Source organism: Heloderma suspectum, chromosome 2 (assembly GCF_057233095.1).
Source record: "Heloderma suspectum isolate Gila_16-S chromosome 2, 16-S_ref, whole genome shotgun sequence".
Classification (NCBI taxonomy): Eukaryota; Metazoa; Chordata; class Lepidosauria; order Squamata; family Helodermatidae; genus Heloderma; species Heloderma suspectum.
The window spans coordinates 162,311,482-162,337,828 of record NC_139459.1 but is presented as its reverse complement, the minus strand read 5'-3'; the positions used below and the strand labels follow the sequence as shown (position 1 = coordinate 162,337,828).

The following is a 26,347-nucleotide window of genomic DNA, read 5'->3' as shown; positions in this document are numbered from 1 at the left end:
GCCTCTGGAACAGGGAAGACGGATCTCCGACCATGTGAGTCCATGCTGGAGAACGTGCCCGGGGGCCATGTGTTGTGGCACAGAGGGCAGTGGCTGCTGCCGCACTGAGCATCAAAATGGCCAACGTTGCAAAGGCCACTGGGATGCATGGCTACCCATCTGGAGGACTGTGGGTTCCTGCGGAAGGGAGGGGAGCTAGAGACTGGTTAGTCTAACCATGTTGCAGAACATGCTTACCTGCAAGTGTGGCAGTGGCACTCGCAGTGCCACTATGCATCATAGGTAGCCTAACCACCCTTCCTCAGTGTGTGTCAGAACAGGGCCAATATGTTAATATTAAATAAGGAACTATTCTCTGAAATAAGAAGCAGGCGGCTGGGAGAATGTTAGGTTACTCCCATTGTCCAAACTGCACAAACTATTGCAAGACAGAGAAACTCAAACTGGAGGAAATATCAACATTTCCCATGTAATACATTCTCGTGGCACCCTAAAGAGTTGTATTTCAATATTTGTGCTTGTGTAGACCCTGAGCATATATGATCTTAAAGGTTATCTTTAAAGTGTCACAAAACTCTTGGCTGTTTTTTCCTGAAACAGACTAACACAGTTATCCCTATGGGGATTTTCACAGATACTTCCTCTACCACAGGAATTCTGCAAAGGTTTTTAAGAAGGCACATTGCAATTGCTCCTACAGCACCCTCGTGTTGTTTATTTGCTTGCTTTTCTCTTATTTGATCCTCCTGCTTTCTCTTTCCCAGGGCCTTTCTGCCTCTAAGACGGGGCGAGGAACTGTTGGCCCTCCAGACGTTTTGGCCTACAACTCCCATCAGCCCTAGCCAGCATAGCCAATGTGAGGGATGATGGTAGTTGTGGGCAAAAACATCTGGAGGGCCAACAGTTGCCCATCCCTGCTCCTTCTCTAAGATAGTCCCTGTTCCTTTTTTGTCAATATAATTTTTATTGTGTTATAAAAAATACAAAACTATACAATTCCCTCCCTCCCCTCCCACCCCTAGGTCCCTCAGGATGCATATTTAACTTTAAAAATGAAATAATATAAAATAACATATAAGCCTGGAAAAATATGATCATTTCCAACAACCATAATGATTTATATCTTCCTGGTACCATCCGGCCATTTTCCAATACACATTAGTGTATTCAATAAACAGTAACCAAACAGCCGTGAAAGTGTCATACTTTCATTGGCCTCTCATGACCTGTAATTTATATGACAATTTTTCCATTATTGGTATCTTCCACACCACTGTATACCACTTATTCAAGTCTGTAAATTCAAATTCCTTCCAATGTGACACTATTTTCTAGCGGCAAATAAAAGATGTGAAATTAGCTCCTTCTGCTTCAGATTCCTATTCACTTCCACAAATATATTCAATAGAGCCAATTCTGAGTCCATATATACTTCTACTTTTACAGTCTGGGTGATCTCAGTGAAAACTGCAGTCCAGAATTTGTGAGTCTCAGCGCATTCCCATCACATGTGCTGGTCGGTGCCAAACACTTGGCACCGCCTCCAGCACATGGGGGAGAAACCAGACGTAATGTATGCCAATTTTCTAGGAGTCAGACACCAGCCATGTAATAACTTCAAAGATGTTTCCCTAGCATTGACTGATACAAATTTATATGGTGGTCTCACCCACATGTTAGCCCAAACCGCATCATCAGTCGAGATGGCTAGATTTGACTCCTACCAAGTCTTAAGTCCATTACTCTTGCTCTCATCAGAGAACAAAAGTATCTTATACATGGTGGACACCATCCCCCTAATACTACCCATATCATTATCCATTTATTTCTCAAAACTAGTTAGGCACCGAACAGCCTGGTCCTTTACTTCCTTCTTGGAGAGGAAAGAATGCAGTTGGTGCCCCAGGAACCATGTTACTTCAGGGTTAGCTGCTTTTTGCTTAATTTCTGTTAGCAAAAGAGGAATCTTATTTCAATAGAAGTCTTTCAACTTATACAACCCCCTATCCCTTCATCCTTTAAAACCGCATGTGTCTGCCTCTTTAAAAAAAAAACCAGATGGAACTGAAGGGGCAACAGAGGTGAAACCCCAGAGGCCAGAACTGCAGATCTCCTAACCCATGTATTAAACATCGGGTATGTGAACCTATTCGAGGCCCAATGAAGAGATCTAAATTTATGCTTCATAAAAGGGGTGACTGTCAAAGGAACTCCATCTACTTTAACGTTCTCTAAAGTGACCCATTGTCTGTTGGGATCCTCCAAAACAAAGGAAACCAGATGCTGCAATTGGCATGTCTCATAGTATAGGAGTAAATTGGGCACACATCCACCTGCAATTGTCAACTTATATAATAAAATTTTCCCCATTCATGGTCTGCCGCCAAATATAAATGCATTAACCTGTCTGTGCCCTAACAATAGCTGCATTCTCAGTACAATAAGCAGCAGAGTTCTGAACACAAGCTAGAGCTTATTGGAAAGTCTGCTCTGTGGCAGTGAGGGCAGCAAAGAAGTCTTTCTTTTCTGCCACCATTGCATCTGCAGGGAGCCGGCCAGCGGAGCTGTTTCAAGTGGCCAGGTGTCAGGGTGGAAACTTAGCCGATAGAACCCCAGAGCAGTTCTGATTCTGAGGAGGATCAGCAATCCGTGGGAGAGGAGCCAGCTCATCCCTCACAGGCACAGCAGCTGGCAGAGATTCCTCCTGCCAGCATTCCTGAGATAGATAGTGATCCCAGCAGTGAGAAAGTGCAGGAACGAGGCTTGCTAGATGCTCGACGCAGACGCAGGGAGCGACGAGCGATGGAGGGCGTGGAAAGGAGGTGTAGCGCCCGTTAGGCGCGCAAGCAACGGCTGCCTCCCATGGACCCAAGGGAAAGAGGGAGGATCTCTCCCTAGCCCATAAGTTCAGGGTCTTCAAGTGACTCTTTTTCAAACGGGGATCAACTGCCTACTCGAAGCATAGGCCACTCTGCGTTTCCTTGCCTAGTCGCTGGTGATTAGCATCTGAAAGAGTCATTCAGTTGTAAAAGGATTAAAGCCTTGAAAAGAATCCTTTCGTCTGTGTCTTGAGTTGGCTATTGGAGTCTACTGAAAGAGGCCGCCAGGGTGCTCCTGACACCAGGGGCCTTCTACATCCTGGCCCATGTGATAAAATTCTGACCACTCGACAGCCTGCTGTAAACAATTTGCTCAGCACTTCGCTGATAATATCACTCGGATCTGTTCTGACTTGGATGCTGTAGTTGATGCAGATCCTGTGGATGTCACTTTGGCTCCTGCTTGTTCAGCGTTGATGGGTTCTTTTCAATTTGTGCAGGCTGAGGATGTGGACAGGATCCTTGGAGTGGTGAGAGCCACCACATGTCTGCTGGATCCTTGCCCCTCCTGCCTTATTAAAGAGGCTAGAGGAGGACTGGCTGAGTGGATAACGGGAGTGGTTAATGGCTCTCTGGAACAAGGTGATATGTATCACCTATGATATGTATCACCTTGATATGTATATATGTATCAAGGTGATAAGTGATATGTATCACTTTTCCTTGATACATATCCCTCTTAACACCGCCTTCATTGGACCGTAGAAGAGACATTTTCTCCATTATTCTCTGCAAAATAATTGACTAGGGCCTGATGAATGGCTTTTCCGGCTGACTGATTTACTAAGTAAAATGGGACTAAATGACCATGATGGGGAGCATACAGCCAAATCAGAAAAGTTTAAATCCATGATAACGGGAATGATCTGAGACCTTAATAAGCCCTGTATCAGTCTTGTCCACCAACTGCAACAAAGAAGGGGAGACTAGTAAATAGTCTGTCCTTGACTTTGATTGATGCCCAGCAGATTAGTGGGTGAAGCTTTTATCCCTTAAGTTCAAATCACCTCACACATCTTTCACCCCCCACTCCTCGAATCCTCTTATGAGCTTCAACTGATCCTTAAAATACCATGTATTACCCTGTAAATGGCCTCTTGTCTCCACTCAGTGAAACGCAGATCTCTAGAACTTAGATCCCGTATATTCCAGTTTAAATTGCCACCCAAAATCAAATCCCCTTCCATAAAGCATCTCAGCTTTTAAAAACACTCTACCAAGGAACTTCATCTGTCCCCTGTTTGGTGCATATATTGATTCCTGCGTGAGAGATCTTGCTACTTTGAACACTCCTTTAACTAAAGTAAACCTACTTTTCCCATGTAATATAATGGCTATTCCCTTTGATTTAGCAGTACCAGATATATAAAGTGTTGACTGAACATGGGGTGCTTCAAAACCTTCTCTCCCTTTTTTTAATCTTATGAATTTCTTGCAAAAAATCAGATTTATGGACTCACTTTCCTGAGATAATTTGTAATTCTTGTTCTTTTTACAGCACCCCCTAGGCTATTTACATTTAACTAAATAGCCCTAACAGCAGCCATATCTCAGACTTGCATATAGAACAGAAACAAAAATGCATCCTATTTTAGTCCCATAACACATAACTTTCCTGATCCTTCCCTTTCCCCACCCCTTCTCCACCCAACAAAATCCATGTTGCTTTTCCTGTGCACCCATTAATATCATAGACGCTCTTCCAAGCCATAAAGGCAATTGGAAATGCAGCTAGCCTGGACATGGATGCCCAGTTAAGGACACCCATTTCCTCTAGTGGGGGAGGAAAGAAAAAAAAAATCCATCTGATTTACAGAGTGCTGCTCCTCTACCAACCTGGAGCTTTTAGCTAACTGATATAATATGACCTCATAAATTTACCCCAAAATGCTCATTCAGGCTTCAAGGCACTTTGCAGTGAGTTAGTTCTCAACACAGTATGTAATGTAATGTAAGGCTGATTATCTATGCTGTACTGAATTGTAATATTGGCAATGTTATAGGCATAAATTTTAAGTAGAATATTTGAAGTTTATGTGTAATGGAGTTTAAATTTAATCCTTTTAAGTAACTTTTTATATTTTTTCTTTTTCTTTCTTGCTTTCTTCTTCCTTTTCCTTCTTCTGTTTTTCTTTTTCTTTTTCGTTATTGCTGTGTCCTCCTAAGAATACTGCATTGTTGGAAACTGTAGATAATGATTAGGTTGTTGGTACTGTTTATTTCATTTATAAAGATAAAAAATAGAATAAAAAGTATTAAAAAAAAAACCCCCACACAGTATGTAATTCATCTGAATATCTCCAGTTTTCAGCAGCAGGGGATCAAAATCCATTCCTTCACCTCCAGACATTGAGAATTAAACTCTCACCAAACACAAACTGCCGAGAGAAGCCAGACAGTCCATGGTTTCTAGAGGCTAGGATCATATGTCTGGGGGTCAAGGGTTGATTTTTCTGAAAACCCCTCCTTTCCCTCACCCTCTGGCTCTCCCCCAGTGACTCCCATCCAGATTCTGAAGCGATATCCCCTTCTCCATTGTCACCATCTTGACACTCCTCGTCTGGTTGGCCCTCTATCTTCAGAGGAGTTAGTGAATCCGCCGCTTCCTTTTTATTTGTAATCCCTGTTCCTAAAAGTTGGCAATACCTGTATTCAGGAGTCAGGCCTTTCTGTGGGACACTATATATTGCCCCTGCAGTAGGCCTCTTAATTTAGAGGTGCCAAGATAGTGATAAGCCAGATCCAGGTTTGCTTACAGGGGACTTTACTGAGTACTTACAGCACACAGGCATACCCAGTGGTTGGATCAGACAGTTTCTCTGAACCCAGAGCCAAGGGGTACCAAGGGTTTATACCATACATGTCAGCAGTGAGGCAGCATGGCAGCAGCAAGCGTTAATTAGCGTTCATCTGCAACTTTCCCAGCATAGACTAACAGTGCTTGATCAGAAGGAAAACAATCAGAACTTTCCCAGCACAGCCACCTGTAAACAGAGCTTAAACGGAGCCTCACTTCCCAGGTGCATCCTGGGACCTGACCGCAGTTTGTTAGTATGGGATGTGCTGAGGCCGCGCTATCAACCTTTGACTCATTCTGGTGAACCAAGAGGCCTGTTAGCAGGAAAACAGCAGCCTACTGAACCAAAGTCAGAAACATTATGGATCATCTAAGCCCCTCTAACTATCAATAGCTTGGTTCAGGCCTGAGGCCTTACACATTACAAAGTGCTGTAGCTCCAAATGTGCTGTGCCATCGACGCCAAATCTGTGTGATTGTGCGTTATCATAATTGAATACAGTTGTGTGTTTCCTCGCTTTCAACTCATTTCATCAACCCTTTGTCTCCAGGTATATGAGGTTCCTTTTCCTTATTTTGTTGATTCAATTTCTGGAAGAGGATTTCCCTATCGCTTGGAGGACTTTGAGCCATACCCTTGCCTGCGGCCCCTCGGTCCTAGTCAAAGCCAAAACAGGCTCTCAAGGGTAGCCCCTTGGTATCAGAGTGAGGCTGATGTTTACAGTCTGTTTAAGGTAAGTGGCATTGGTTCCTGAGTAGTGGCTTCACTGAAAGCTGCCATCTTCATTTCCATGAGCAACTAGGGCGTTCTGTACTGTTAAAGATGGCCAAACGTTTTGAGATTGAGTAACAAGTTTGCTATTTGCTTCACAATCGTTCTTCAGTACAGGGCACTCTCTTTGTTTTTTTATTTATTTTAAATATTTATTATTTTAAATATAAATAATATTTCATTTTCCTTTCATAAGGATCTGCAAGATGGCTTAACAGCAATATAAAACAAAACGTACAAAATGGTAATAAAACAATAATTCATTTACAGCACCAGTAGCAATAAAACAACAGAGCTGAATAGATATCGAATAACAACAAACAGGTCACTTTCCCAAATACTTTCCAAAATAGCAGGATCAAAACGCCATGAGGGAGCCTCCCTTAGAAAAGAGTCCACAGACTATGTGCCACTAGTCTCTCTTGCCTGGTAGTAGTTTGCTAGGATCATACTAGCCCATCCATATTTTTACTAAGCTTGTCTCTAGATTAAAGAAATCCTGGTTGATTCCTTGTTTGAGTTTTTGTCAATCGATTAGTTGACTAAATTCGCACATGCATAAATCAAGATTTCTAATGAAAAGATCAGCATTTCACACACACACATTACTGAGATAACGTATGTAAAATGCTTTAAACACTTGAAATGCAGTATATATGTATGCTAAGTGCTGATGAAACAGTGGCTTATTTCTTTTAAAAAAATAAGTTCTGAGGTTCAAATCCATTTGGAGCTCTACTCTCTGGCCTTGAGCACTGGCTTTTTCCTGCCAGATGGCATGTAGAGGCTACCGTTTCTCAGTTTTGAGAGGGATGCACTCTGCCCATGCTCAGAGGCACTATTTCCTTAAAACTTCATGTGAAGTTGAGATTCCCCCGCCCCCAAGCCTGGAGAAGAATAGGCACTCTTCCCAACTTGCACTCCTAGAACATCTTTCTGCTTTCTGAGCTTCTCCGAGGCTCTGTAAGGCTGCTTCCAGATGAGGCTTTTATCACTCCATCGCCTGCCTCAATCACAGAATGTCACAGGAGGTTCAGCTGCTGTCATCTTCCACTTGTAACCTCCCTGTGTCTTCCCACTGCTTCTTCCACCTTTTTTCTTTCCATAAAAAATCCATTGAGGGAAAGACAAAGTAGCAGCAGGATGACTTTTCGCTGGTAGTGCTTGGAGCCCCCTGTCTGGAAGCGCCCTAAGTGAAGCAGGTTCCCCTGCCTTTCTCCGGGCTCACTCGCACTTTGTGTGTTGTCAGATTACTTGTTTGCTTTGCGTTTTAATCAGGTTGTCCTCTGATTGAATAAGATTAATTGGGGCCTAGACATTGCAGCTGTACTTTTCACTAGCTTGCTCACATGCACTTGGCTGGATTGGTCATTCGTGTTACATCAACAGCCTGGCTCTTTTCAAGACTGAAAATTCCAAACATGGAGATTTGCACACCTCTCTGTGTACTCATTTGCGTATCCTTAAACTTGGGCTTATATTTTGTGCACTATTTAAAATTTGCAGGGAGGGGTTGTACACAGTATTCTGGTCTGTGTGCATTCTTCTCCTGTGGGAACATAAAGTACTCAATGACTTGCCAGCATCCTTTTCAGAGCAGTTCAAACTAGCATGAGGGGCTCTTGTTGGAACTTGACCAAGATGTCCTCCATACTGGCAGTTCAGCGAAAGGAGACCTGTCCCATATGGAATCTCAGAGCCAAAGTAGAATGCAATAAGTGATGTGAATGTTCTGGGATTTACTTGTCTGTTCTTGGGGCTAATAGTGTCATTGCAGGAGTATAGGGCAGTTTGCAATATTTCCCTGGCAGCTCATTTGAAAATCCTTTTCACACTTTTATTTGGTTGTACAGTGCAGACTCCAGGTTTGTGCAGGCATGCCCCCCCCCACAACCATGCCCATCTGTCTCCCCATTCTCCCCATTGCAATGGATGATGGGTGGCCCTGGTTCTTCTCTCTCATCCTCTACTTTTCCTCTAAAAGCCTATGATAATGAATGGGTAGGATCTCCCCACTGGGAGAGAGATGAGAGAATGCAAGGACTCCAGCAGTGGAGTGGACAGGGAAAGCAGAAATGGCATCAGGGCCTGGGAAGAGGAGGGGCGCGGGCATGGGCGTGAAGAGGTGGACCTGGACCCTTGGCTGCTGCATGGTGCCGCAGATGGGTTGATTCCACTCCTTACTTTTCTGTTCTCCTGATTTCCCCCAGCAACTGAGAATGAAAATATTCACCAACCTGCAAGTTAAAAAGCCTGTTTCCTGTGAGCTTCCACATCTGGAGAAAATAGCTTTCAGAAGAGATTGGGGAAAGGAAACTGGTGAGAATTACTGTTGTATTTTGCTCTAAAACTTGACTACACTGTTGCTGATCCATGTTTAATTATGCACTTCATCTCTTTGCTCCTTTCCATTGCCCTCCCAGGTGCCCCAGGCCCTGAACTTAATACCATAGATAAAGAAGTGTGTCAGGCTCTTGATTCTGTAGAAAACAAGGTGGACGAGAAAGCCAAACCCAGGACGTACTTTCCAGAGACCTGGATCTGGGATTTAGTACCTGTCAAGTAAGCAGATTCCAAACTTTGCTAGGGAGGGAATCAAACATGTGTCATAGCTGTGATTATGTCACCTGCCCTGAATGTCACTTAATCCTCACCAGTGCACTGTAGAGATTCAAGCAATTGTCCAATTTAAGGAGTATTTATTTATTTATTTATACCCCGCCCTTTTTCCTCTTGCAAGTAACCCAAGGTGGCTTACATTATCCTCTTCCTCCTCTTCATTTTATCCTCACAACAGCACCCCTGTGAGGTAGGTTGGGCTGAGAGTTCATGACTGGCCCAAACTCACCCAGTGAGCTTCCATGGCTGAGTGGGGACTAGAACCCGGTTCTCCCAGCTCCCATTCCAACACTCTCACCAGTACACCACACTGGCTCCCACACCACACAGGCTCCCACTGGCAAAATTGTTTGCCACAAATCTCCATCTGGACATGCCTGGTGTATTTTTTGGATGTTTTTTTCTGAATGTCCCTATTACATTTCTGAAACACAAGTACGTTGTATGCCAGATAAACTTCTAAGGGACAAATGTTTGGCCTTTTCCATTTTTGTCTGCTTCTCTCTATATCCGTAGCTCTCTGTGGATTTGCACCAATGCATCTGGGCACCAGTTCCCTTCGAGGATTTCTATAATCTGATCTGTTACTGCATGGTTCAAGCAGAAGCCAAACATAGCAACTACAGTCCTTCTGTTCAAAATCCTGTTCAGGGGTTGCCCCCTTTGTTGGGACATATGTTTTGGCATTCAGCACTGGACAGGCTGGTTGCATGGATGAAATCTGCAAATTCAGGATGTTTGGGGTGTGAAGGGGCAGGGAATGGGAGCCTGAGTTAAGAGAGGGAGAATGGTTAGAAAGGGTCAGAAGTCTCTTGGGCCAAATTCATGAGGGAAAGTGCTGAAAGTGCCTGTGAAAGCAAACCATACATACCATGGTAAACACTGTTGTCTTGTCTTTATTGTCCCCTTAAGAGTTCTGGTGTGGCTAAATCTGAGAAACTTTGAGCACTTGATCAATGGGGAGAGAAGTCGTGGCTTTCCAGTTCTGAAGAATTAAGTCTCTTATGCTTAAAACTAGCCTGGACCCTAGTTTTACTCTGGAACCATCACACAGAAAACTGTTCTGTAGTTACTTAGAGTGCATCCAGACAGAGGGCTCCTAGTGCTACCAAATCAAATGGCTTTGTGCAGCTATTCTTCTTTTCCCTTGGTAATGCATTTTTTGTGGTCAGAAAAAGAATGGATGAAACAGTGGGAAAACATGAGAGGATTAGAAATGGGAGATGGTGATATCTGAACCCCCCATAAAATTCTGTGTTTGAAGCAGGATGATTGCACAATAACAGTCTGGTCTGGAAGTACCCATACTGACTGATACGTCAACCCTCTTCCTTTTCTTCAGTGAGGAAGGGAAGGCAACTCACTCAGTCACAGTCCCAGACACAATCACAGACTGGAATGCGGATGCGTTCTGTGTGGCAGACATTGGCTTTGGACTCTCCCGACCAGCCACGCTCAGGGTTTTCAAGCCATTCTTTGTTGACCTGATGCTGCCATATTCTATGGTCCGTGGAGAGACGTTGCGGCTAAAGGCCACTGTCTTCAATTACCTCAAGGACTGTATCCAGGTGAGTGCCCATTTAGAACGCGCAAAAAGCTTCTGTGTGGCCAGAAAAAGAAAGAGAGAAAGGAAATCCTATTATCCTATTATCAGCTTTGGAGAAGTGGGGGTGGAAGCCAAGGGACTGTACATTCAAGCGTCCTGTCCTTCCTGTGTCTGCACTCCTCTGAAGCATCCACATTTCTCCGCACAAGGAAATGCCAAAGCTCCCTGTCCATAACCTGCCATGGACTAAAATACAACCACTTCATTTGGATGTGACCCTGAAGTGTGGAGAGCGGGAAGTGCAAGGCACTTCTCCTTCCTGTCCCTCTGTTCCATCTCTATCTCAGGAGAGGTCTTGTCTCCCTCAGATTTATATAACACGGCCATAGAGCCCCTGCTCATGTATAGGGTGTCCATCTGCCATCTCCACTCCTCTTACCCACAGATTAACCCATACAACATAGAGCACAATGTGCCACAAGCAGTGGGTAGCAGAACAGCTCAGGGTGCTTGCAGAGACCTCAAGCCCCCAGGGGTTGTGTGAGAGAGCCAAATCATCCTTGCAAGACCAGATCCCCTATAGGGTTTGTTGCCAATCTGACCGAGGGAGAAATCCCTTCCCAACTCAGCTGTGGTGCTCAGTGAGCGAGAGGAAAGCCTGCCCAGTGAGATTTTACTGGGCCTGGCTCCACACTACCCAGCCTCCTCCTGTTTCTACTAGCTGTTGCAACCCCAGTCACGGGCGCCTGGTTCTCAGTATGGATCCTCGCCCATGCCCACGTCAGTCCTTCCCCGAATGGCTGCCACTTGCTCTGCACTCGCCGCCTTGCCCGTATCATGTGTGTGTTCCTTCTCGGCATCATCCAGGTGAGAGTCAACCTACTGGAGTCTCAAGACGTGGAGGTGAAGCCATGCCCAGAGTGCCGGTTCACCACCTGCCTCTGTGCTGACGAGGCCAAGACCTTCTCCTGGAATGTGACAGCTACCCAGCTGGGTGAGTCTGAGGCGCCCAAGGGAGTGGGGCAGGGTGGGCGGGTAGGCCTGTGATGTCGAGGCCTCCTAGGGTCTCCTCCTTCCTTCCCCAAATACCTTGCTGTCCATGAGCACTCAGCGCTGCTGGAAGGGGGTGAGGCACAGGTGGGTTTCCTCCCCAGCCAGGATGTGTCCCCTTCCCGACGTCTGCTAATGCAAATGCTTGCATTACTGGGGGCTGTAGTGTGTGTGTGTGTGTGTGTCTGTGTATGCGTGCGTGTGCATACATACGTCTGTGTGTGTGTGTTCGGAGTCCATTGAAGTGGCACCCAGCCCTCTGTGCCCCATGTCCATTCTCGGGCCCGTTCCCTCTGGACATCTGCTGCTGTGTCCGTTCCATCTGTTCTGCGGAGAGGCGGCGTGGTGGCCTTGGCAGAGGAGGCCTCACGCACTGACTGGTGGGAGTGACGCTGCACGGGGCCCTGTCCCAACAGGCACAAGCAGCCGCTCACGCTCATGCGGAACGCTTGCCTGAGAGCCTGGCGCTCGCTGATCCCCAGCCCGTGCTCATTCCTGTAGGGCATGTCAACCTCACGGTAACCACGGAGGCCGAAGAGACGCGCGAGCTGTGCGGCAACCAGATCTCCGTGACCCCGACCCGAGGCCGGTCAGACACGGTGGTAAAGCCCCTGCTTGTCAAGGTCAGTGTGGTCAGCAGCGGGTGAGGTAACTCTGGCTCACAGCTGTCAAGCGCCACCAACTGTCCCAGGAATGCGGATCTCTCATACAGGGCTTGTGCTGGATTGTTTTCCCTCGAGGCCTGCAGCTGGCAGCTTGGGGAAGGAGAGTGCCTTTGGATTTTCACGTGGCCTCTGTGTTTCTGGGGCTAAGGCCTGGTCAGCCAGGAAGATGGCTCCTCTTCTTTGGCCAAGGCAGAGCTGTGCTCAGCCAGAAGGCCTGGCATTGAGAAAGCACATTTGTGGAGCCGGGCAGAGTGTGGAGGGGGATTCCCGTGAGAGAGACACCCACGAACTGCTCTTCCTCCCACAGCCGGAAGGCGTCCTCGAAGAGGAGACCCACAATGCATTCCTCTGCTCTTCAGGTGTGGTTGGGCTGCATCCCTTGCACAGGGCCTCCAGAGAACACAGTTTGGGGAGGGCATGGAGAGTCCCTTTAGCTGGGGACAAAGCCCTTCTCGGGGCACCAGCACGGTGCACGAGACACAAAAGGAGCTCCCCGCCTGGTAGGGGGGGAAGGAGATGCGAGCGAAAGAACAGAGTGGTTATGAGCATGCTCTCTGAGCCAGCAGGCTCCTGGTTCAGTCCTCACACGGGGAAGCCTTCGGCTAGCCACTGTCGCTCAGCCTCTGCTCCCCATTGGCCGCGTGGGACCACACTGTCCTGCTTGGCACGGTGACTAGAAGGCTTCATGCTCAGAGCACTTGGGAAAAAGCTCTGTGAAGATATGAGCTACAGCAACCGGATGAGTGAAATAACGTGTATGAATTCCCGGGTGTGATCTCCTCACAGGGGACCCAGTGCTGGATGACGTTTCCCTGGAGCTGCCTGAAGCTGTGGTGAAGGACTCTGGCCGAGCCACCGTCTCTGCCATCGGTGAGGAAACCGCCTCTTGGCCAAGAATGGCCAGGGCAACCGCCCATCCCTGGCCCCCTGACAGAAGAGGCTTCCTTACAGCCATTCTGACCGACTGAGGTCATGGTGGCAGGCCCTGCCCCGACCTATACTTGTTTTTGAAGAGGGCCCCTGACTGAGAATCCTGCGCCCCTCGTTGCACTTTTCACATTAAACAAATGTGTATTCATTGGGGGAGACCCTGCTATTGCAGTGCCGTCATCCCCCCCGCCCCCCGGTAGAAGAAAAGCAATTCCCCGCCCCCCAACAGAGTGTCACTCTGGGGCACTGTGGGAAATTGTAATGGTGGCACCCAGCCGCCTAGCACCCAAAAGGTGCTTTAAAGGAGGGCCCAGGTCAGGCTTCAGTGGTGAGACCTGCGAAGGTGGGGGGGCGGCAGGGTTCCCTGGCAACTGCTCAAGGATGCCATGCGCTGACACCAGACCCGTTTGCCCTGACCATGCTGGATCTAGTTCCACAAGGGCTTCCTGAGCACTAGACATGACTTTATGTCCCAGGTTACTAGAAGAGACTGTTTCTGGATTCTCCACAGTCGTTTGGAAGAAGGACTCTCCTCTTTTCTTCCTCCATTTTGTCCATTTTCAGGAGACATTATGGGTGCTGCACTACAAAATGTAGACCAGCTGCTTCAGATGCCCATTGGCTGTGGTGAGCAAAACATGGCCAAGTTTGTTCCCAACATCTTTATACTCCAGTACTTGGAGAAGACCAACCAGGTGACCGCCGAGATCAAAGAGAAGGAGAGAGCATACATGAAGGGTGGTGAGTTGGGTCTTCCTCTCTCCCTCTCTTACTTGACAGAGAGAGGGCTGCTGGGTCAGGCAAGTCATTGGCACGAACTCTGTGAACGTTGAAGGGATGGAGTAGGATGGCTCCCTCTGAGTCCCTTGAAGGGCCACATTCAGAACCTAAGCAATGAGGTTCAGAGTGCTGGCCAATTTCAAATATTTGTGTATGTTATTTTCAGGCCTGCGGCAGACCCTGAGTGCTGAATTTAGTGTGGGGGGGTGGGGGAGAAAGAGAGAGCTCGGTTCAGATTCTTACCCAGCCATGAAGCTTCCTTTATGATTTTCAACTAGTTGTTATGGTTCATTCCAACCCACCTTACAGGATTGTTGTGCAAATACGATGGGGAAACCCCATGCACACCAGTTATCCTCTGGAGGAAGGAAAGGATTGTTGTTGTTGTTCAGTCGTGTCCGACTCTTCGTGACCCCATGGACCATAGCACGCCAGGCCTTCCTGTCCTGCGCTCTCTCCCGGAGTGTGCTCAAGTCCATATTCATTGCATCGGTGAAGCTATCTAGCCATCCCATCCTCTGCCATCCCCTTCTCCTTCTGCCTTCAATCTTTCCCAGCATCAGGGTCTTTTCCAGTGACTTTTCTCTTCGCATTAGGTGGCCAAGATATTTGAGCTTCAGCTTCATTATCTGTCCTTCCAATGAGCACTCAGGGTTGATTTCCTTTAGGATTGACTGATTTGACCTCCTTGCAGTCCAGGGGACTCGTAAGAGTCTTCTCCAGCACCACAGTTCGAAAGCATCGATTCTTCAGCACTCAGCCTTCCTTATAGTCCAGCTCTCACAGCCATACGTTGCTACTGGGAAAACCATAGCTTTGATTAGATGGACCTTTGTCGGCAAGGTGATGTCTCTGCTTCTTACTATGCTGTCTAGGTTTGCCATAGCTTTCCTCCCAAGGAGCAAGCGTCTTTTAATTTCAAGGCTACAGTCACCATCTGCGGTGATCTTGGAGCCCAAGAAAATAAAATCTGTCACTGCTTCCATTTCTTCCCCTTCTACATACCAGGAAATGATGGGGCCAGATGCCATGATTTTAGTTTTTTTAATGTTGAGTTTCAAACCAGCTTTTGCACACTCCACTTTCACCCTCAACAAGAGGCTCTTTAGATCCTCTTCGCTTTCTGCCATTAGGGTGGTATCGTCTGCGTATCGGAGGTTGTTGATAATTCTTCCGGCAATCTTAATTCCGATCTGTGATTCATCCAACCCAGCGTTTCTCATGATGTACTCTGCATATAAATTAAATAAGCAGGGCGACAGTATACAGCCTTGTCATACTCCTTTCCCAATTTTGAACCAATCAGTTGTTCCATGTCTGGTTCTTCCTGTTGCTTCTTGACCCGCATACAGGGTTCTCAGGAGACAGGTAAGGTGGTCTGGTACCCCCATCTCTTCCAGAATTTGCCAGAGTTGGTTGTGATCCACACAATCAAAGGTTTTAGAGTAGTCAATGAAGCAGAAATAGAAGTTTTTCTGGAATTCTCTTGCTTTCTCCATGATCCAGCGAATGTTGGCAATTTGATCTCTAGTTCCTCTGCCTCTTTGAAACCCAGCTTGTACTTCTGGTAGTTCTCAGTTCACATACTGCTGAAGCCTAGCTTATAGGATTTTGAGCATAACCTTGCTGGCATGTGAAATGAGCGCAATTGTACAGTAGTTTGAACACTCTTTGGCATTGCCCTTCTTTGGAATTGGAATATGAACTGACCTTTTCCAGTCTTGTGGCCATTGTTGAGTGTTCCAAATTTGTTGGCATATTGAGTGCAGCACTTTAACAGCATCATCTTTTAGGATCTCAAATAGCTCAGCTGGAAGACTGTCATCTCCGCTAGGTTTGTTGTTAGTAATGCTTCCTAAGGCCCACTTGACTTCATTCTCTAGGGTGTCCAGCTCAAGTTCAGTGACTGCACTCTCATGGCTATCAGGGACATTAAGATCTTTCCTGTATAGTTCTTCTGTGTATTCTTTCCACCTCTTCTTAATCTCATCTGCTTCTGTTAGGTCCCTGCCTTCTTTGTCCTTTATTATGCCCATCTTTGCACAAAATGTTCCCTTGATATCTCCAAATTTCTTGAAGAGATCTCTAGTCTCTCCCATTCTATTGTTTTCTTCGATTTCTTTGCATTGTTCATTTAAGAAGGCCTTCTTGTCTCTCCTTGCTATTCTCTGAAAATCTGCATTCAGTTGTGTATATCTTCCCCTTTCTCCCTTGCTTTTCACTTCCCTTCTTTCCTCAGCTACTTGTAAAGCCTCATCAGACAGCTACTTTGCTTTCTTGCATTTCTTTTTCTTTGGGATGGATTGAGTTGCTGCCTCCTGAACAATGTTACAGACCTCCGTCCATATTTCCTCAGGCGCTTTGTCTATCAGGTCTAATCCCTGAAATCTATTCCTCATCTCCGCTGTATATTCATAAGGGATATGAATTAGGTCATACCTGAATGGTTTAGTGGTTTTCCCTACGTTCTTCAATTTAAGCCGAAATTTTGCAATAAGAAGCTCATGATCTGAGCCACAGTCAGCTCCAGGTCTTGTTTTTACTGACTGTATAGAGCTTCTCCATCTTTGGCTGCAAAGGACATAATCAATCTGATTTCGATAATGACCATCTGGTGATGTCCATGTGTAGAGTCGCCTCTTGTGCTGTTAGAAAAGAGTGTTTGCTATGATCAGCGTGTTCTCTTGGCAAAACTCTATTAGCCTTTGTCCTGCTTCATTTTGTACACCAAGGCCATGCTTGCCTGTTATCCCGGTGATTTCTTGACTTCCTACTTTAGCATTCCAATCCCAAATGATGAAGAGGACATATTTTTTTGATGTTAGTTCTAGAAGGAGTTGTAGGTCTTCATAGAACCAATCAACCTCAGTTTCTTCGGCCTCAGTGGTTGGGGCATAGACTTGAATTGCTGTGATGTTGAATGGTTTACCTTGGATTCGTACTGAGATCATTCTATCATTTTTGAGATTGTACCCCAGTACTGCTTTTCCCACCCTTTTGTTGACTATGAGAGCTACTCCATTTCTTCTAAGGGATTCTTGCCCACAGTAGTAGATATAATGGTCACCTGAATTAAATTCGCCCATGCCTGTCCATTTTAGTTCGCTGATTACCAAGATGTCGATGTTCAATCTTGCCATCTCATGCTTGACCACCTCCAGCTTACCTTGATTCATTGATCTTACATTCCAGGTTCCTAAACAATATTGTTCTTTACAGCATCGGACTTTCTTCTCACCACCAGACACATCCACAGCTGAGTGTCGTTTCGGCTTTGGCCCAGCCGCTTCACTCTTTCTGGCGCTACTTGGAAATTCCCTCTGCTCTTCCCCAGTAATATATTGGACACCTTCTGACCTTAGGGGCTTATCTTCCAGAGTCATATATTTTAGCCTTGTGATATGTTCCAAATACATAAATGGACACCTGGGATACATGTCTGGAAATGAGGCCACATATCCTTGAGGTCTTGCCCCAGGGACTGAAAGCATCTAAGCATTTTTCCAAAATTGGCATCTCTTTGGCAGGGAGATTTCTGTTTCTTTTTACGTTCCTGGTTCTCCTCCCACACCCTGTCCATCCTAGCTACGTTTTCCTTCTGCAGCTTTCTATTCCTGTCGTCATTGCCTAGGTCCTACTTGTAGCTTTAATGTAACTGGAGAGTTGGATAGGGCTGTACTGAATGCGTGCCCATTTCCCTTGGAAACACAAAAGCTTTTGTCTTCAGCTTTTGAAGATGCTGAAATATTTCCCTGCACGCATAGCCCTGTTCTTGTTTCCTACTGTTGGCTACCTTCACAAAAAGCAGGGCTTCCCTTTGGCTCAGCCCTAGGTCTGGAGCAGACGTGGGTCTGGCCTGCTTTAAAGTCTCTAAGGATTTCTAATTACATAGTTTAGTAAACTTATGTATTTTTAAAAACAAATTCCTGGAGATTCCTTTGCTTGTCTTCCTGTCTGACCTGTGGCTCACTGGTTTCAACATGTTCAGTAGAAAGTGGGCAGGAAGCGGAAGCCAAGCAACCTCTGGGGTGAGATTCCTGAGCCCAGCAGGTTCACCTCAATAAAATCGCACAGGGCCAGTCAGCACTGTTCCCCCCTCCCCATCTTCTGCAGGGTACCAACGTCAGCTGCTCTACAAACATGACGATGGCTCCTACAGCGCCTTTGGGAAGCGCGATGAGGAGGGCAACACCTGGTGAGCAATGATTCCACCCAGGCACAGCTACGGCTCTCTGCCGGGCTGAGCGATCTTGTGACAGGGGGGAGGAAAGTCCGTGGTGGAGCCATGGTGACCTCTGGGCTCACGTGTGCACCTGCCCGGGGGCCTTTCGTTCATTCTCCTTGTGGCGGCTGGCATGGGAGGGCATGGGAGACCTGGGGGTGGGGTGCTGAGGCTGCAGGTTCCCCACCTCTGACGTAGTGAAGGTGGTGACGCTACAGCACTACGAAGCCCATTGGACTTGTGCTGAAATGAACCCAGTCATGAACTGTGGCAGCGCTGCCTGGCTCAGCATTTGCCCTCGCTCTGGCGTCCAGAGCAAACCCAGCTGCCACATTTGCCAAACGTGGGGGGTTCTTGTCACTGCTCCTGGCAGTTTTCACTGCCAGGACAGGGGCAGCAGGACTCAGCCCTAGACCCGGAGCAGAGATGGGTCTGCCCTGTTTTGGGACAGTCACGCCTGCGGAGCTTTCCACGGGTGGAACAGGGGGCCTCTGGCCACCGCAGTGCCGTCCTACTGGTGGGCCTCCCTTTCTGCTGGTGGAGCAACCTCCCGTGGCAGCTGCAGGATCGCTGCAGCCTTGGTGAGTCTGAGACGGGGGCGGCTTGTCTGCCTGCATTTCCTCCTCTTTCTCTTCTCCCTGCTCTGCAGGCTGACAGCCTTTGTGGCGAAGGCTTTTGGCCAGGCAAAGCCCTATGTCTATGTTGACGAGAAGCACATTCACGATGCCGTAGGCTGGCTGAGGCAGCACCAGCGCCCCAGCGGCTGCTTCGAAAGCGTGGGAAGGCTCTTCAACAACGCCCTGAAGGTGAGAATGCTGCGGACCCTGACCACAGCATAGGGCACACAGGCACTGCTGCAACAGCTGTACCTGGTCCTCCCACAAACGTAGTAATAGCGCTGACCTCCCTTCCAGGACCCTTGTAGGGATCACCCAGATCACGTCTATGCTGCTGTTTTAAAAAAATCTATTTTTATATGTCTCCGCTCTTGAGAGTGCGAAAACACTGTCTAAAATGCCAGGCATCGGTGGAAATAGAAAGTGGATCTGCATATACAATTAGCCAAACAGTCTCTGTCATCCATTTTTCTTCATTTGAAAGACTGCATGTGTCCCTTCGTCCTGTCTGGATTTCAGGGTAGTGCACAGTCAACATCTGCATCATAAGATGACATCCAGGACAAAAAAGCAAATGAGCAGTGGCTTTGCTGCCTCACACCTGCCAAACACCATTCCCAGCTCAGGAACCGCAGCCTTTTTCCTGGCTGCAAATGTACACGCCAGTCACAGGAACTCACCCTAAACCCCTGTGAGGTCATAAATCCGCTTTCCCCAGCCGGCGGCCCTCCAGATGTGCTGGACTGCAGTTCCCATCAGCCCTTGCCAGCATGGCCCGATGGCTGCAACGATGGGAGTTGCCCTCGAGCCCCTCTGGAGGGCCCCAGGTTCGGGAGGGCTGCAGTAGGCCCATAAATCCAGCCCCAGGTTAGGCCTGGCCACACGTGCTGTCCCTGGGCGGCAATTCACAGGTTGCCCTCCTGCAGAAGGAGCGCAGGGAACCAGCCCTGTAGTCCTGTTGTGGCCCTTCATCGTGGCAGGTGGAAGAAGGAAGCTGGCCGTCGTCTCGCAGCAGCCAGGTCAGTGGTGGAGGTGGAGGACACTCGCAGCATTTGCCTCCCTCCCTCCCTCCCTCCCTCCCTCCCTCCCTCCCTCAGGCAGGATCCCTGCTGCAGAAGAGAGCTGGCTCTTTCCTTGCCGTGGAGTAGTGGGAAGGGGGATCAGCCTGGGCTGCAAATCCCAGTTGGATCCCATCCCACTGTGGGGCACAATCCAGCATGAAACTCTTCTGCCCGGTCCTCACAGAAATGAGTGAAATCTACCTAAGGGCCCTTGTGCTGCGCCCCTTCGTTTCAGGGGTGTTTGTGCAGGTGAACTCCCTTGGGGATTAGGCCCCTTCGTGAGTCTCCCACTCTGCCAGCCTCCATTGCTCCAAGGCCTGCCCCCAGGGGCCTCAGAAGAGGCCCACCTCTGGGATCAGCCCCCAGGGCTTCCTCTTGCGCTCAAAGAAAGAGGTGGCGGCGGCACTAAGGCACAGATCCGCTCCACACAGTGCCTCCTTAAGAGGAGCGACTGAATCAGTCCAGAGATGCAGGTGGTTCTTCCCCGGTATCACTGGACAGAGCAGTACCCCATGGGGAGGGGGAATAATGGCTCCCTGCCCCGTAGAATCATGCCTTTTCTTCCAAGAACGGAAAACCCAGAGGCCTCTCTGGCCATTTTCTCACTCAGCACCCAAACTGGTTTCTCTGCATGTTTGCTTTTTCAAAATCCTCTCTCCTGCTTTCTGTACTGCATTCATCACGCCCCTGAGTGGCCCATTCATTTCTGGCTGAAAGGTCTTCTTACCAGCACTTGTGGAAATGTCCCTGGGGCAAGGAAGGCACCTTGCCCTAACTTTTGCTGCCTTTTGAAGGGGGGGTGCCACTACACAGGTAACTGCTTGCAAGAGCCAACAATATCGGTGCCCCTACTTGCTGCTGAAAACGGCCCCCTATGAGGCCTGAGAACCGTCTTCCAACCTGTGAGGAAAGGGGCTTGCGTGGCCTTCTGGCATGGCTTCCTCTCTTCACCCACAGGGTGGCGTGGACAATGACCTCGCGCTGACGGCTTACGTTACTGCCTCACTGCTGGAGCTCCACCTGGAGAAGAATGTAAGTCCTGCCTTAGTCTCTGGCTTTTCTGTAGGGGTTTGTGACCCCTCCAGCTGTCCTTTGCCACTCCAAACTCCTGGTCTCTGGACAACCCTGATACTTAGGGCGGAACCACCAGCCCAATGTCAGCTGAACAACAACAGTGTGAGGAGAGGAGAGAATTTTCAAGGGAGAAACAGCGGGCAGCCTGAGGAATGCTTAACCCTTCCCCCACCTGCCATTTTCCTACACAGCCTGTTCTCTTGGCTGGTTGCCCATTCAGTTGGGCTCTAAGACCGGAAATAGATGGCTTGGGGACGTGTAAAGGGCCATGTGCGAGGGAGGACCCTCTCCTTCTTTCCTGAAAATTCCCGACACCCCTCTTTAACAAAGATGTGTTTCAAAAACTACATTTGCTGAAGTAATGTGAAGCTTTTAGAAGATGCATCTAAGCAAACCCCCAAGAAAAGAATGACTGTTCCCTTGAACTGGAATTGCATCCTCCGTGGCAAACTAACAGAGCCTTCTAAAAAATTATGTTAAAGGGTACCATGGTAGATGACGCCTTGCTCTGCCTTAAGAAGAACATGAGTTCTGTGCACGATGCCTACCCCAAGGCCTTGCTGGCTTATGTCTTCACATTGGCTGGGGACACAGAGACACGGCAACAGCTCCTGAGAGACTTAGATGAACAGGCTGTCAAAGCAGGTAGGAGGAATTGTTTCATTCAGTACATAGTGTGTTCCAGAGGCTGCTGTTTTGTGATCTTGGCTCTCATGCTGGTTTTGCCCAACAGAGAGTACCAGCCCTTTCCACTGAAGAAGTTTCGCTGAATTCTGAGCAACTCACTAGCTGCCTTCTTTCCTAAACACAGGGGCCACTTGAGGAAAGGCTCACTGTAGATGCTTCCTCATGGCATATTTAGTTATTTTTAAGGGAGTCCAAGAGTGCAAAGAGCCACCTGATAATGCAAAAGGCTTGGAAGCACTTGCAATTCCTGCTCCAAGAATTGTTCTGGATTATTGTTATTACAGGAGTTGAAATGAGCCCCAGTGGTGGCTTGCAGTTCTGTACAGAACGAACTTCCATTCCACTCCTGCTTTCTCTTTTGTAGGAGGATCCATATCCTTTGCAGAGACCGAGACAACCGCCTATGTTCTCTTGGCTTACATCTCCACACCAGAGGTGTCCACAGATGACCTTGTGTATGCCTCCCAGATTGTGCGCACCCTCATCCAGGCACAGAATTCATACGGAGGCTTTTCCTCCACACAGGTAACAGGCCAGGCCTTTCCTCTGGAGAAAGGGGAGTATTGGAGATGGGAGCTAATCTTGTACAGTATACGCTGGTGTTTGGATGTGTTGTGAACAAGGAAAAACACAGTACAGCAGCTGAAACTTGCCACTCGAAATTCACACAAAACTGAATGCAGTGGGTGACAGGGCCAGTAATGGTGACAAATTCTTTATGTAAATGTGACAAAGAGACCACATGAAGCCGGGCTCTATATGATCTTCCATATGAAATGAATGCAGAAAATGATGGAACGTGTGCTTCTGAAAGTCACACGTTGTGCCTCATGATTTCGTGCTTGGGCTGAGCATTCACACATGTGACCTGCGCCCTCATATCCATGACTGAGTTGGTATATCTGTACAATGAATTGAAGCTGTTTAAATCAAGTACCTAGTCTAGTTGGACTCACAAACACAGTTTCATTTGATGGGTAAGAGGAAATGGAGTTTGGGAGTTGACAGGCTAGTTTTTCCAATAGTTAAAAGATATTACTGATTTCAAACACCTCTGCAGACACATAAAATAACAACTCAACAGATTTTGATAAGCATAGCTGTGTTTTGCTTCATGGCCAGCTAAGGAATTCAATGTAGAAACCCATCTGAAAGAATAAGCATTCACTCAATATGCTGTACTGTTCCAAGAGTGAGACAAATAAGATCCTTGTGTGAAAACAAAGAGAGCTTCTTTAGATTCATACCTCTCAGTTTGATGATGTGATGAGGTGTGTTTGTGTGAGAGAGAGAGGGACAGGGAGAGGGTGAATTGTTCCAGTAATATTGAATACATGTCATGCATGCTCCTTTTATTTCATATCTGTATCATTAAGCTACATAATGTTGGCTTATTTTTGCCACAAGTACCAAATTTCACAGTATGTGCCATTGTGAAATAGAAGGTTTGCTTAGGATCTCAGTATGGAGCTGGTGGTTTTTCGTAGAGAGTTGACAGCATGATGGAAGCATTGTTGCTAGTTGCCTAAAAATCCTTTTCAAGCAGAGATAACAAAATGAGGGAGTTCCTCACAGCCAGCAATGCCCCAGCCTCTATCATAACGTCTTCCGTTCTCCTGAAAACTATTTCTGTCTCCATCGCGTACAGAATAGAAAAGTCAATATATTTCAGTGCTGGTATTTATTTATTTATTGCATTTATATCCCGCCTTTTTTCCTCTTGCAAGGAACCCAAGGCGGCTTACATTCTCGTCCTCCTCTGCCCCATTTTATCCTCACAACAACAACCCTGTGAGGTAGGCTGGGCTGAGAGTCTGTGACTGGCCCAAAGTCACCCTGTGAGCTTCCATGGCTGAGTGGGGACTAGAACCTGGATCTCCAAGCTCCCAGTGCAGCCCTCTAGCTCAGGACAATCTCTTTGTGTCTGAAGTGCATTGAGGGCTTGGGAATAACATCTGAATGCCTTGTGAAACAATCACAGTCGTGTGAATAGTTCATTGGGGGCCAAAATCACTACATTTCAGACCTGGCCATTACTCGATTGTGCCACCGTAAATCATCTTTTGCGAAGTTGTGATTCAAATATCTGCTAAAGCTGAAAAATTCCTAAGCCAACTGACTTTAGAGACATGTGCTGAAACTCAGCCCGCCCACAAGCTCTGCTTCAGCCTGCTTTCTGGGCTGGATGCATCCGCCCCATGAGAGTTACTGCCACACAGTACCAAGATTTCCATCCCATGGCTCCAGAGAGGGGACGTGCACCCTCGCCACACACAAGGTGATGCTTTCTTTGTCCCCAGGACACTGTGGTGGGCATGCAGGGTTTGGCCAAGTATGCCGGCCTCACGTATCGTGAGATAGGAGACCTAAAGGTGCTGGTGAAATCCAGCGAGGGGTTCCAGCATGAATTCCACGTGGGCAAGAAGAACCGGCTGGTGCTGCAGCAGGCCTCGCTCCCGGAGGTCCCCGGTCAATACAAGGTGGAGGCATCAGGGAGTGGCTGTGTGTACGTGCAGGTGAGCCAGGGGACGGTAGCGAAGGCACGGATGGGCCTGGGCGCCAGTCCTCTGGGAGTGGGATGGGAAGGAAAGAACAGACTGTGGTGACTTCTGTTGACATAGCCGCAGGGCAGAGAGAGAGGGCAGATGGGGGCATCTCCGATCCTGAGCAGTACTGAGGAAACGGATGGAGAAGTCATGTTTGTCCTGCCCTCCAGCCCCATATCTGGGTAACATCTAAGGAAATGTATGTGGGCTGTAGCAACATTTGAAGAAAATACAAACATTTCTTATTATGCAAAGGCATGTGAGTAGTAGCTGGAAGTTCTTTCCATGGGATGTTAGCACGGCCAGTAGCAGAAAGGATTAGACAGATAAATGGAGCAGAACTTGATCAATAGGTAGTCACCAAGATGGGGCCAACTTCCGACATTGTTTTTGGGTAAACAGCCAAGTGATGGCTGTTCATGACAGCTTTGTACTCAAAACTGGGCCACTAAGGAACAAGAGGGAGGTGCCAGCAGGCTTGGGGGAGTCCCAAGGATTACAGAAATATAAACGTTTTTAGGAGAAAAAAAAAACTTTAAGGGTGGTGGAACCCCCCAAGACAGCCTTATGAGAACTGAGCCTGCTGAGTGCACACTGACTGGGGGTGGGGGACTGGAAAACCAGGGTGGAAGAGGGCATGGCTAAGTCATGGAGGATCAAGCTATAAATGGCTACTAGTCATGGTGGCTATATGCTACCTCCAGTATCAGAGGCAGCGTGCCTATGTGTACCCTTGCTGGAGAACATGAGTGGGAGGATGCTGTTGCATTCATGTCCTACTTGTAAGCTTCCCAAAGGCAGCTGGTGAACAGAATGCTGGACACTAGATAGATCCAGCATGACTCTTTATGGCTGGCTGACTAGAACCCTGAACCACTCCACACTGCAATACTTTGTTGCAGGTCCCACTTGTGACTTCCTAATGCTGATGTTATTGTTGGTCAGGGTCATAAATGGGGGAAAGCATTAGATGGACTCCTGATCCAGCCCACAATGGTAGTAATATACTCTTGGAAATATTTGAGGTATTGCAGTATGCCCCCATAGAGGAGATCACCAACTCTGTTTGTCTGTCCCATACACCAGCCTTCCCCAATGTGGTGCCCTCTAGATGTTTTGGACTATAACTTCCATTCAACCCCAACCAGCATGGTAAATGGTCTGGGATAATGGGCTTTGTAGTCCAAAACATTTGGAAGGCGCCAGGTTGGGGAAGACTGCTATACACCATAGGTTTATTGGACTGGGAGGAGCCAGACATCTACCTTGGCCATCCACACCATTTTGGGCAGACAATTATGTCCCAAGAAATCTAATCAAATGATGGGAGAGGACAGGCCTCTCTGGGCCAGTTGGCATTCCTTGAGGCGTTTCCAGTTCTGAGGCAGCCATTTGCCAACCCCCATCATAGGGTCACTGTTGTTATGCATAAAGCAGCAGCAGCTCAGAATACAGCAGTATTCTTCTCCTACTTAGATGAATCTTCAATATAACAAAGTGCCTCCAAAGCCTGAAGGTTTTGTTTTGAGCGTAGAGACATCGCCAAAGGACTGCAACCAGACTTCCAGGAATCATTTTGATGTCAGCATACAAGTGAGGTACTGTACTTTTACTAGGCTAGTTCCCAAGGAACCACAACAACAGGGAAGCAGCTTCTGATGCTTTGAGAACACAAATTGTGGTGTGCCGTCTCTAAAATTTAACTCTGCCCACCCAAGCTGGATTTCCTTTATGGTCCTGAGTTCAGAAGGGTTGGCTATATCTGAGCTAACGGGCATAATGGAAAAACAAGAAAGGGTCTTGCGATGCCTTAAAGGCTAACCCATTTATTATGGCATAAGCTTTTGTGGACTGGAGAACACTTCAGTTGCATGAAGTGTTATCCTAATAAAAGCTAAACTACACACTACATTAAATATGTAGTGTGCAGGTTAGCCCCCCTTCATTTTTTACTTACAAGTAAGTGCGCGGGGGCCCAATTTGGACTGGGATCACTGCATACGGGTAGGAATGTTTAAACCTTCTCCTCACAGCTGCTTGTTTTCTTAAATTCCACCCAACCTCATGCTGCTGTGTGAGGGCTAAAGAAAAAGAAAGCCTCC

General features: G+C 47.5%; 1 protein-coding gene across 1 annotated transcript in view; it reads left to right on the top strand.

Moving 5' to 3' along the window:
- LOC146353039 (alpha-2-macroglobulin-like protein 1) overlaps positions 1 to 26,347 on the top strand; it is a 74,490-nt gene that overhangs the window by 38,544 nt on the left and 9,599 nt on the right. Inside the window, exons 17-32 of the mRNA XM_084835509.1 lie at positions 6,228 to 6,410; positions 8,659 to 8,767; positions 8,872 to 9,010; positions 10,410 to 10,635; positions 11,481 to 11,607; positions 12,165 to 12,286; positions 12,636 to 12,687; positions 13,115 to 13,198; positions 13,823 to 13,999; positions 18,152 to 18,233; positions 18,910 to 19,066; positions 20,896 to 20,970; positions 21,495 to 21,657; positions 22,064 to 22,224; positions 24,000 to 24,215; positions 25,722 to 25,843. Of these exons, the coding sequence (XP_084691635.1) occupies positions 6,228 to 6,410; positions 8,659 to 8,767; positions 8,872 to 9,010; positions 10,410 to 10,635; positions 11,481 to 11,607; positions 12,165 to 12,286; positions 12,636 to 12,687; positions 13,115 to 13,198; positions 13,823 to 13,999; positions 18,152 to 18,233; positions 18,910 to 19,066; positions 20,896 to 20,970; positions 21,495 to 21,657; positions 22,064 to 22,224; positions 24,000 to 24,215; positions 25,722 to 25,843 (2,195 nt within the window). The remainder of the gene's footprint in view (positions 1 to 6,227; positions 6,411 to 8,658; positions 8,768 to 8,871; positions 9,011 to 10,409; positions 10,636 to 11,480; positions 11,608 to 12,164; positions 12,287 to 12,635; positions 12,688 to 13,114; positions 13,199 to 13,822; positions 14,000 to 18,151; positions 18,234 to 18,909; positions 19,067 to 20,895; positions 20,971 to 21,494; positions 21,658 to 22,063; positions 22,225 to 23,999; positions 24,216 to 25,721; positions 25,844 to 26,347) is intronic.